This window comes from Planococcus citri, chromosome 5, assembly GCF_950023065.1.
Source record: "Planococcus citri chromosome 5, ihPlaCitr1.1, whole genome shotgun sequence".
Classification (NCBI taxonomy): Eukaryota; Metazoa; Arthropoda; class Insecta; order Hemiptera; family Pseudococcidae; genus Planococcus; species Planococcus citri.
Genome location: NC_088681.1, coordinates 16,561,786 through 16,574,938, shown reverse-complemented (window position 1 = coordinate 16,574,938; position 13,153 = coordinate 16,561,786). Strand labels below are relative to the sequence as shown.

At 39.2% G+C, this 13,153-nt stretch overlaps 1 protein-coding gene across 2 annotated transcripts in view; it reads left to right on the top strand.

The window, feature by feature from the left end:
* LOC135848292 (uncharacterized) overlaps positions 1–11,854 on the top strand; it is a 290,491-nt gene extending 278,637 nt beyond the window's left edge. For both annotated transcript variants that reach the window (XM_065368179.1, XM_065368178.1), the window contains exon 6: positions 11,488–11,854. In XM_065368179.1, coding sequence (XP_065224251.1) covers positions 11,488–11,582 — 95 coding nt within the window. In that variant the 3' untranslated portion in view covers positions 11,583–11,854. The remainder of the gene's footprint in view (positions 1–11,487) is intronic.
* The last annotated feature ends 1,299 nt before the right edge of the window (positions 11,855–13,153 follow it).

Below are 13,153 nucleotides of genomic sequence, written 5' to 3'. Positions count from 1 at the left end.
ACTGGAAAGCTCAGTTTTCATCGAAGCAGAAAACAAGTAACGTTTTCAAATCACCATTATTTCTGTTTGGCAATAAATTTTCAATTACGAAAGTTCAAAGCTGAGCAGAAAGATAGGAAAGTTCCACAGGTAGGTTCAGTTGTGTAATTTTATTCATCTGCAATGAAATGTACACGCTCCTTCCCACAATCCCGCGAATTTTCTTATCAGAAAAGTTGTACTTTCACGTGATTTCTAGTTATTTGAACCAATGTCGCGTCTAAATAACACGTTTTTGTGCTACTTTCTTTTTTCATCGTTTTTGAGCAAGGAGACCTTTTAGAATTTGTCCAACCACAGTCAATTACGACTGGGGCACGTTTTTCAAGAAAAACCCTCCCCTCCTTGAACCCAAAATCCCGAAAAATCCCAATTTCTGCAATCAGTTGAAATTTGAAATGCGACAATTTACGTTATGCATTCGAAAATCAACTGGGGCACTTAACGCCCGACAAATTCTATCAGGATACACCCCCCCCCAATTTCGATATTGCATATGCCCCAAATATGTGTTATCGAACAAGAAAACGCATATTTTCTACAACAAAGGAGGTGTAGGCTGGTGGAATTTTTCAAACTATTTCCAAAATTTTACCTATTTTCCCCACAGTAAGGCTCTCTTACGGCTTTACCAACAAAATTTTCAGTGTAATGACACATTGAAAATGAAAAGTTCGTCCTACTTCAAGGCAGATATCACGTAAACACCCAATACTTTTATCCCAAAGTAGATAGGATGAATTCTCAGGTATCAGTTGCATACCGGAAAGCTCAACCTTAGAAGTTGTCAGAAACTTGTCTTGCCTCAAACTTCAATGTTACATATGCCCCAATATGTGTCGTCGAAGAAAACACGTATTCTATACCCAAAGATGAGACAAGTTTCCACCAAACTTCCCCCTTCCCAATTTTAAAATTTGTTAGAGGTTTGTTTTGCCTCAAACTTTGATATTACATATGCCCCAATATGTGTTATCAAAGGAAACACATATTTCCCCCCCAAGAGGTGAGATGAACCTCTGATGGATTGATAATTTGGCAATTTCGAAATGACGATAACGTTTATTTTGAAAAAGCTGAACTTGCCATTTCATTTTTTCATTCACTCGATAAGACGATCATTTATTATCACGTATCAAGTCGAAGCATGCTCGAAAAATAGCTGAATAGTTCATTTGCAACTACGCAGTTGTTTGACGGTGCTTTGTCTACTCCAAACCAGTCGAGTGGTGAAAGATGATGAAATCTTTATACCAACGAAAGTAGTGATTCCCAAATTACGGGAATTTTTATTTTCCCAAAACTTAGCGAACCGTTAGCGTTTGCGAAGCTCCCAATGGTCAAATTACGACCAATCATTCGAAAGAGAGTCCAATGACGGACTCAACTTTCAAGCACAACTTTCACTGACGAGACATCGTGAGACAAATTACGTCTAACACGAGGTCTTGAAAGTAGAAAAGTTCCCTGCTAATTCCCTCTTTTTTCCCGCAAACTTTGATGACGAGTTTTTCCCAATCCCTATTTAAAAAACCCAAGCCCTAAAAGGTGAGTCAGACAAAGTTTCGCGATCCAAAACCAGTAACTTTCAAACTTAACGTAAATATTTCTCACATTTCGCAATATTAGGAAACCCTACTACGCAGTACTCGTATTGCGATCCTCAGTCCTTGTCTTTTTCCTAGAAACCGGCTTGGCTGAACATGCCGCTTGCGCATTTTAGCCGCCATCCTGGCACCGAGACATCTGCCTTTTGCGTATGATGTACGAGGTACGGGGTGGGAGGATTGCTGCGATAAGAAGTTGAACCGACGAGCGACTCAAGCCGGTTGCGCTTGCCTCATTTGTTATTTGTTCTCGCTCGAGTTATGTTCTCTCTTGAATATTCGCTAGTACTTTGTAATTCGCACCTCGTGTCGATTTTTCTTTTATTGACGTGTTTTCTCATTTTTGCTTTACTACAAGGCCCGTACGCCTTTTTCGCTTTTTGAAGTGATTGTTGCGAAATTAAGACTTTCTACATTTTCATTATTTTATTTTTCGTTCTCGATTTTTATTATTTAATTTTTCTGTGTAAGCCCGTTGGGCAATTCATTTTTATTTTTCGAATTCGCCCGGTATCTTTAATTTTTTGTTTTTATTCGTTAAGTTGTTTGTTCCTGTTGAAACTGTAAGTACCACCGTTTACTTTTTGCTTTTCATATTTAAATTCAAGTGTTAACGTAACGTGCTGAGGAGGCTCCCGACGCCGAATCAGTAATTATTCTCACATTGTTTGCGTCTATTTACGCATTCGTAAAGGTGAGTGTAACGATTATACGATAAAATAGGACTCATCGAATTATACAAAAATCAACAATATATTTACAGTAAAAATTTACAACAAAAATCGAATAATATAGGCGAAAAAGATCGCGTTAAAAAGCAAGTCATTTTGCTATCAGTCGAGTACTTAGATAAACATTCGAACGTCTAACGCTCGAAAAACCAGTGGAAGCTTTCAAAGCTTCGATGCATCGAGAAAAATGACACAGATAAACAGGTAGGTATAAAACTAATCTACCTACACAATCGAACGTAACACACATAGTATATTGATTTTTTTTTTTCATGCTTTTCTCGGTATTTTAGAATTTATTTTTTTTGCGAAAGAAACGTCTGACTTACCCCCCAACCCTCCCGTTTTCTGTTTGATTTTTCCAGATGGAAGAATTAACGGAATTTTTATGTGACGCCTGTAAGACTCCTCTCACGCAATATGGCCCGATCAAATTGCAAGAGGTCGAGGATGCGGCCGATGACGAGGAGGTAGAGGCCGAATCAGTCTACACTACGGGCTGTTGTCACCTCTACCACGGCTCGTGCGTTTTAAAGCTACTTTTCGAATCCCAGCACCGTAACCCCGAAGGTCTAAAAGAGTTTCGTTGTATTCATGATAATTGCGGTGAACCGAACCTTTTACTCCAACTCAGCCCCCTCGAAACCATCACATCGACCCGTCGTATCCCTAACAGGACAGAACATGACCGATTGCGTCATGATCTGGAAGCCACGACCGACCTCCTTGAAACGACCCGCGCTGAAGCTCGTACCCTCCGGCAGCAATTGAATGAAGCAGATAGGAACTATGGCGTCCTTACTGTGAAATTCGATGCTCTGAAGGGTAGGTACGACAGTTTATTAAAAATGAAGGCAGTTCAGGACTCAATGCCGTCCACGTCGTCTTCAACACCGTCCAAGTCTTCAGCCCCCGAGTCCAAGGTTCCTACCAAAACCCCCACGGCAAATAACGCCAAATCTTCAAGCACAGGACAAATTCCGTCCTTAATGTCAGTCGCCGTAAATCCCCCTTCAACCGATAATTCGCCCTCGCCCCCATCTCAAGCCAAAAAATCAAAATTCAATCCCACCGCGAACTGTCGGTTACAAAGTAATTCTCCGATGGCGAGAAATGCTAGTAACCAGCGAGCGGATCGAGATAGGAGCCCCCTTCGACCCCAAATCGGTTGGCGAGGAGCCAATGTGGCGGCGATTCGCCAACAAGCGATTCCCGCCTTCAATCCCCAAAATATTCCCCAAAATCCGGTGCCCATAGACATCGGTGACGTCGAACCGGAAAATCCAGAAAATATCGAAGGCCCCGAAGCTGCCCAACGCGAACTGTGCGCTCCTAGCGCGCACAGTCGCAAGAAATTCAAGCAACGCTTCGGCGTTACCCCCGATATCCTGTACCCTTTTCATCCCCTTACGGCTTTTCCCCATTTTCTGACGGCTGCTGGTATTCGCAAACCCGATGGCGATTGCTCAGCAGTCTTATGCGCCTACGACATCTTCATGGTCGGTGACGGCCATGTAGCGAGTATGGCAAATTTCGCTGTGTTAGGAAAGTCGTTTGCACCATTCCTACACCCCGATTTCTACCGTCGAGACTGTTCGATTACGGACTTGATCGACGCCCTAATCAAACTCCCTTCCCTACCCCCCAAAATGATTGTGGCAATCGGCACCTTCGACATTTTTAAACGGCTCAGTGGCAGCTCGTTTAACAATTCGTGGACTCGGTTGCTCCAGTATCTTCGTACTGCCCGAGTCCAAGAACTCTATATCATTCCCCCAATCGTTAAATCTCAAGACCCGATTGCGGCCAAGAATATTATCGACATTATCGATCGAGATTGGAAGGCCTATGGCGGCTTCCAAAAATTCCAATTGATTCCCGAAGTAGCGGTCAATTTCGAAGATTTGGAGCCCCAAACCGACCAATATGGCCCTTATTACTTCCCCCCCGATGTCTACCTTCATATGGTGAACCGCATCAGGGAGCAATTCATTCCCCAGATCGGTAAAGAGAACCGGACCCCTGACGGCAAGATTCCCTTCGAGCCGGAGATCGTCCTTCCCCCTCCTCCTCGCCGCCGATCCGATTCCACTTTGTCAAGGATGTCGACAGAGAACGAAGAAAACTCGCACGTTGAAGGACCAATTGCGTCCGGAACTTCGAGCTCTAGCCTCTCCGCCGCATCTTCGTCATCCCTCAACGCCGCCGCACCTCCATTTCAACCGAAATCGACGATAACAGCAACGGCTCAATTGCAGCCGACCGCTTCGAACGTCTCAGCGCCCGCAGCAACGGTTCAATTGCAGCCGACAGCCTCGAACGTCTCAGCGTCCGCATCGAACGTCTCAACGCCCGCAGCAACGGCTCAATTGCAGCCGACCGCTTCGAACGTATCAGCGTCCGCATCAACGTCCGCACTGGCTCCCCAACCAACCTCCAACCCGGCAATTCCACCGTCGAAGAAGCAATTCCAAGCTTTTAAAACAAAATCTTCGACGACGACAACGGATACGGTACCGGTGACCACTTTAGCGTTCCAACCGGTAACCGCTTTGACGACGGCGTCTACGAGCGCAGCACCTAATCCAGTTACAATTAGTTATGCGCAGCCACACACGGTGTTGATCCCGTACGACCCGCATTATCCTCCTCAGTACGTACAGGATCCAGTAACGGGCTTGTACTACGTCAAAGCGACCACCGTCCCGAATGCCGACTCTCCCGAATCGATGCAGGTCGACCCGTCGAATAAGCAGAGTCAACCAGCCTCCGTTCAACCGCAAGTCGCCGGAAAAACGACAGGCCAGTTCGACGACGCCGAAATGCCGCTCGCACCTCCCGAAAAGTCTTTGGCTGTCTCCACCTTCACGCAACTTGCCAACCGCGAAGCTCAACTTGCAGCTAAGCAACAGCAAGAGCAAGAACGTGAACGTGAACGCGACCGATTGCGTCGTGAAGAAATCAACCGCTCCGCCGCCCAGCAGCAAGAAGCCGATCGCGCCGAAGCTGCTCGCGCCGAGGCCGCTCGCGCCAAAGCTATCGCCGAAGACAATCAACGAATCCGCGCCGAAACCGCCAAGGCGCAGATGACCCTTCAAAAGAACGCTAAAAAAGCGGCAAGTGACGCCGCTAAAGCCCGCAAAGCAGTCGACGCCAAACTCGCTGAGCAGCAACGCCTCAAAGCCCAAGACGAGGCAGATTTTGCAAATTACGCAAAAGAAACCGAGTCCTACGCTCCAGAGGTCCAATCCAAAATGACCTACGCCGGTATTGTTCAGCAGGCTGTCGGTAGCACAGCAGAACAACAGCCCATCGGCCAACTCGTCAAATCGGATACCCCCGCGTCGAAACCCCGGCGAATCAACAATTCTACCAAGACCTCGACGCAGCGACCCAAAGTGCTGACGAAAAATCAACGCGACGACCCGCTAGCGGTACTTCTCGCGGAACTTCTCGCAGTTCCTCGGCAAGCTCGTCTCGCAGCCTGCCAGGAGCCAACAAGAAGCCCAAACCGCCTCCCAAGATCCCGACTTACGGGAAGAAGAAGTCCAAAGTTTCCATTGGCGGAACTACGCAGCCTTCTTCCACCAGTCAACTTCCCACGGTAGCGGATTCAGTCCAGAATCGAATCTCTACCCCGCTTACCGACGAAGTCGACATGCTCTTCACCCCTGATCGGACAGTGACGTACGTTCAAGGGAACCGAGCACTCGATGTTCAGCTGAACACTGACGAAATTTTGGATTCGTCCAATTGGCGACAAATCCTCAACGGTGCTCAGGTCCAAATTCCCCAAGTTGACATCCCAGGTCAAGAAGAATCCCTCCCCGAAGACCTCAAGGATGTCGAGCCGATCAAGGAAGTTGATAAATCTGCCTAATTGCGGTAGATTGTCTCCAACCTAAAACCTTTTCATCCCACGTCAATTGCACATTGATCCCTTAAAACGATCCGGTTGCGATCGTACCAAAATTTCAAGATTTCCTAAATTACTCTGTTTCTAACGATACGTTCTGTGTAGATGGCGGAATCGGATGATGAATCGGACGTTCTTGATCAAACCCTTGAAGATCTTCTTAATTCCGAAGTCCAAATAGACGTCTACATCCCCGTCGGCGACGACATGTTAGTCCACGAAGATCTTGTGGTAGATATATTTTGGGATCTCTTAAAATACGTCATACTAATGGCGTATGCAATTCCGACTTTCGAAAGGATTCATGCCTTTTTCTTCAAATTCCACCAACAAATCAGCTTCCTCGCTGAGATGTTGATGTACTCCTATTATTTCAAATAATTCGTTCCCACCACATCCAACATACCCGATTGCGGTAACCCCATACTTCACACCCTTTGTGCCCTGTTTCGCGGCAAAATCCAGAGTACAATTATGTATTCCAGGGATTTATCCTTAGAAATGCGAAGTATTTTGCTACCAATGGCGTAGATACAAAATACTAATTCCCTAATTGTAGACACTACCCCAGTCATTGAGACAAAGCAAATTACGCATTTGTCAAACACCCCTTCTTTAGCATTTGCTATTCGTATCATTTTGCATGCGGTCAAATGCGGTTGTTTTGGTTATGTTACACTAAAAACAATTTTTTTTTTTTTTGGTGAAAAATTGACTTTTATAATTTCAATTCCTTTATTAATTTAGATACGTACTTTAAAAATCTGTTCGAAAATAATGAACTGTAAATGGTAATGTGAACTTGCGCACCCAAAATTTGTTTATTTTTCTTTGTTTAAAATTTTTGAAATCTTTGTCCAATATCACGCTGTTAGAATTAAGGTAGAATTTTAAAACTGTTTAATTTTTGTGTGTACGATTTTCAACATTTTTCTTTCTAAATTATTTTTATATTTTTCTTTTCTTTCTACGAAGATCATTATGTAGGTAGTAATCTTAATAAGGCACAATAGGGAATGGATTCTTAAAACTCTCTTCTCATTGTTTTTGTTCTTTCATATGTTTGTAAATAGTAATTTTAAGACCCATGTTAGCTTTAAGTAATCGTTTCTTTATTTTTTTTGTTGGATGTATATTTCATTTTTTTTTTTTTTTTTGTTTGTTATTGTTAACTTAAAACCCAATTTTTATACTGTATTTTTTCTCGTAAAAACATTCCGTGTAGTCCGCATCAAGAATGCGCTTTTATTTGTTATTAATCGTTTCTATTGTTTTTGATTGTTAGAAAATTTTATCCGTTTGTTATCATAGTCATTTTATAACTCATGTTCTTTTGCAACATTTTATTTATTTTTTGCCACATTGTCTGATTGCGACGATGTTAATATATATCGTAGGTTTACTGGTACATTACATTATTAGTTTTTATTTTCCACATTTTTTTTTTTTTTTTCAACTGAATTTCGAAAATTATAATCAAGAAAAAACATCGTCACTACCATCGACTAACAAACGAGATCTATTTATAGTTAAACTTGAGCAAATTATCAAAAACAATGCAAATAGGAAATTAAGATGTAGGTAGTTTTAAGTTTTATTTTTAAGTTGTACTATTGTCGTACTCGAAGCCGATTGCGCTTTCCCACAAGCATTTACTCCATTGTCGTAAATTTCCTCCCCAATCCGAAAAGACATTCACGTCTTTACGGACATTATAATTTCGCTGTTTTCGCTGAAATTGGCTGTTTGCGCCACCGTTTAATTAGGGAAATTAACACAGTCGCAAGCATAACGTCTCTTCTGTCTGGGCGAAAACACACACTCTAATCTAAACCGATTGCGTTTAAGAGTGCGCTCCTTTTTGGGATAATTACGTCTCAAAAAGAGCAAACTATGGCGTTCCACACCCCTCCCTTTATGAGTGGTCCGTTTGCGATCAAGATGCGGTGTTACCAAAACTCCACCTTCTTGATCATGTCTCGTGTTCTTTGGCACGCGTCCGTGGTGTTGTGTGGTTATGGGTTAGTGCGTTGGTTACTTGACATCTTCGGATGCCAGTAACTGATGGCTAGCTGGTGCCACATGGCGCTGCGGATAGCACCAAATTAACACAAATCTAAATTTATCACCTTTTTGCTTATTCCGTGCATTCTCGATCGCAGAAAGTACGGAGGGGCAGAAGTGTGTCCAAATTGTACTGACAGTTAGGCACAGCACATATGGTAGATATATTACTTTTTTCCGTGCTTGTCTCCGATGTCAATGGCACATCACAGCTAACCGCGGAGGGGCATATGTAATATATGCCTATGTCTACACTGCCTACAGTACAATTAGGAGTTTCTCCATGTGGTAACACTGCGTTGTCCTACTCGGAGCTGCACCCTAGACGCAGCTACAAGCGTGTGGAACGGCGTAGTTGTGTTTCGTCTGGCCAGGGAGATGCTTCTATCACGGAGAATTTATACTTGCTTTAAGGTTCGCGATAATTTATACTTGTTATAATTTATACTTGCCGAGAATAATCTATACTTGCAATCGATGTGAATTTATACTTGCTTTGTTAATTTATACTTGCTAAACGTCCGTAAGGACACTCTTTTCGGGTTAAATATACTAATTTCGTATGATGTTCGTGTATTTAATCCATTCTGTGGAATATAATTAGACACCGCCACCCTGCTGAGCTAGCCAGGTAAGTTATTTCACTTTAGTGGTATTTCATGTTTATCCCTCATGAAGTAGTTAGGTTTTACCCTACGATAGCAGGCAATAGAGCTATTATATTCTCACAGAGTTTGCAAGAAAAAATTTTCAACAAAAAAAAAAACAATATTCAATAAAACAAATTCCTCATATTATTTTTATAAATTTATATTACCAGGTAAATTGTTGAAAACTACATTAAATCATATTTGCAAAAATTAACGAAAGTGAAAATTTGATTACATGCACAAATTCCCCCCCCCCCCAAAATGATTTGAAATTGCTTTAAAATCATTCAAATTGCCATAATTTTCTAAAATATTTCAATAATTCGCTCAATATCCCCAGAAAATTACTTAAAATCATCAAAAAAAAAAAATTGTCGAAGAGAAGAAACATGTAGAAAAAGCAAAATTTTTCAAGTCGTCTTACATCTCTGAAATCTTTTAATAACCTACATGAAACACAATTTTTTGAATTTTCAGAACATTTGGAAGTTTCATGGGACGTTGGAAGGGGCTGAATCAGAAAAACAAGATAATATTTGTATTCGTCTGCGCTCCTGCAAACCTCACAAACTACATTTACCACGATTTTTTTTGTCAAATTTTCAGCAAATGGTGTGGAGAGGAAGGGGGAGGGGGGTTGGAAGGATCGAATCAGAAAAATAAATTGATCTTCGTATACAGTGCTCCAGAAAACCTAAGTAATGAATCATATGTCACACGATTTTTTCAATTTTCAGGAAATTGGGGGAGGGGGATAATGAGGGGCGTTGGAGAAGTCGAACCAAAAAAATGAGTTGATATTCGTATTTAGCACTCTCAAAAACGTATGAAACGAGGTGTCACACGTCATTTGACATTTTTTACATATTGTCCAAAATTTTGGGACTCCGACCCCCCTCCCACTCTTTTCCTGTACTTGAAAGTCTCCTCAAAAAAAAAATGTTCATAGTATTAAAAAATCATGAAAACGCACGCTTCCTGAAATTTTTTCAATTTCTTATATTAAGGCTCCGAAATTGGGCAAGCTTTTGAAAATTAAGATCTCAAAAAAAGCTCGATCTTTTAGAAATTTTTGGCATATATTTTTGAGGAGCCATTGATGACGATTTTCTTTCTTTCCTAACACGAGGAACTATCAAAAAAGTGAACAAATCGGAGAATAAGAACCCAAAACATGACTGATTTGATAAGGAATGACTCATCGTCAGTCGAAAAAGACTGAAAATTATCAAAACACGACTGAAATTCTGTCAATATTAAATCAGACAAAAAATCAAATCAGAACAATTAAAATGGGAACTGTTGAAAATCACAAAAAAAAAAAAGGGAGAAAACCTGAAAACTACGAAAATCACACATCAAAAAATCCTCGATATCTCACAAATCAAAATTTCGTTTGAAATCACGAAACATTTGAAAAAATTTCAATAATAATTCAAATTCATTTCTTAATTTTTATTTCAAAATAAAATGGATTTTATAGGAGGGGAGGGGAGATTTTGCTCTCATGAAACTCGATTTTGGAAATATGGGAAAAATCACAAAACAGAAACATCGTTTAAAAGCTGAAGAAGTTACAAAGCAATTAGAATATTTTTTTTATTATTTGGGCCAACAAAAAATCCTGGAAAAACGTTAAAAAAAATTATGGAAATCTTTTCATTCCATAATTCAACAATAAGTTTGAAGATTGAACGTGTCAGAAATTTTAATCACAAATTATTGAAGATTTTGATCTTTTGTACTTTTTACAATTTTCACTGCATTTCAACAAACTTTACCAAGCTCTGACATTTTTAAGGTGAATACGAGTGCAAAACTTTCAATAATTTCCATTTTCAAAGAGGTCGTACTCAATTTTTTTTCAAAGTAACTCGAGCAATCGAAAAAGCTCAAAATAATAACCATGAAAAAGCAACAATAAAACGCGAGCAAAATATTTTAATGTAGAAATACACAGACAATTTTAACAAAAATCAATTCTTTTTGGAGAATTAGCACGAAAGTGATTTCTAGCGAGTAAACGAAACTTTTGGATGCTCCTCGAAAAAAGTGAGATTTTTGTCAAAAAGAAAGACTGAGAAGTGAGAATTTTTGTAAATAAAACAATAGAACTTTCTGGTAATTATAGGCAAAAAAATATTTTTCACAATTTTTGACAGAAAAACAAGACCTTTTACAACTTCTTGTTTTTGTAAAAAAAAAAAAAATCTGGGTAATTTATGGTGAAAAAGTGGCCTTTTTAGAAATGATACGAGTATTAAGAAGCAAGAATCATTGGATCATAGCACTGACCTTTTCTTTATAAAATATTTGGAAACTTTGAAATGCTCCAATCAGGATTTTTTCAACAACAGGAAACTATTTTAATTTTCCATCTTTAATGCAATTAATAAATAATTTTTTCATATCTACCATTCCAATCCTCAAAATACATTTCTTCTCAATAATATCTACAAATAATATCCTTTTTTTTTCAGGTGGAAATTTAGAAAATACCAACAAAAGCAGTACGCTAACCCTAGGAACATTTTATATAATGCTGATAACTTTATCGATGACGTTACTGTGCTGAGTTTGTATATAGTAAATCCTCTCGGAGAAGATCTCATCGCACCCGAATAAGAAAAATTCGAAAACCGTTTTTTTACGTTCATTGTGTGTCACGAAATGAGTATAAAAAGTTTTCATTTTACTTTAGCCATTTTTATTCCATATGTTTTTATACGATATAGAATTTCTTTTTAAAAAGTTTTCATATGTAATGGAATCGCAACAGCTCTAAAAATTACAAAATTGCCAATTGTAAAATAAATGTTTTGCAATATATTTCTTTTATCATCAAAATAGCTGTTTTTCTTTTCAACGCCGCAACGTGCTCGGAATTTAGGCTGCTGCGTGAACCGAAGGCGCGACGATTTCAGTCATTTGAAAAAATACATACATTTATGGTTTTCTTCGATATGTAAAAAGTTACTAGTCTCGAGCGTAAGATATTCAATACATAAGTACGTTTACTGAAGAACAGTTGTAATACATACGAATAAAACTATGCAAACCACTCTTCCAAATACATGAAAATTTTTCACAACGATCCATAAAAATAGCAAAATTATATTCAGTGATTTTCAACTGAAATTTCGCATACTTCAATGAAAGGAACTTTTCTCATACAAGTACATAAAAAATAAGCTACGTTGACTTGATTTCTCTAAAAAAAACTTGAAATACAAATTCAAATTGCTGTAAAATGATATAAATTGGTTTAATGGAGGGGGAGGGGAGGAGGGAGAAATATTTATGTGGGAAATTTGCGTTGCTCAGTGATGCATCAATACAAAAAAAGCTCTGGTCACAGACGACAACCTTTCACTTCACACTATGGAAATTCAATCAGCACCTCAAGAGACGGTAAGTGGACATACTGATCGATTCAAAATGTTGAATATTCGATATAAGCCCCCAGGAGTCGTAATTTTACACTCATATTCCCCCTCAAAAATTAAAACTTGATAGAAACCAATTGTGGCCCAATACATTTCAACATACGTAAGTTTTTCAAACAAAAATTTACAATACCCCCGGAAAATTTTCGAAAACAAAATAACAGAAAATCACCACAAGTTATTGCATATTACAAGAAATTATGAAAAGTAGGTCAAATATATTTTATAGGTAATAAAAAATGAGAGCTTTTCATAAGAATTGTACTCAAGTATCATAAAAATTGCTGAACTGAGTAATTTTTTGCAATTCCGTAAAAAACCAGCTTAGTTTCCAATTTGGTCAAAAATTAGAATTTGCCACAAAAAACCTAGATTTTTGCAATTTTGCCAAAAGTCGGCATTTCTTTTCAATATTGATAAAAAAACAGAATTTTGTTGCAGTTGTAAAAACGTAGGATTTATGTCGTCCAACACATTAGTTTACAAAATCTAGAATTTTTTTGCAATTTTGCCAAAAACTAGCTCTTTTTTTCAATTTTATCAAAAAAAATTTTTTAAAGAAAAAAGTAAGATTTTTGCCTTGGTTAAAAAATTAGAACTTGAGACACAAAACCGAGATATTTTGCAATTGTGTCAAAAACGCAGGATTTCTATCGTACAAAACAACAGTTGACAAAAATTCTGAATTTTTTGGAATTTT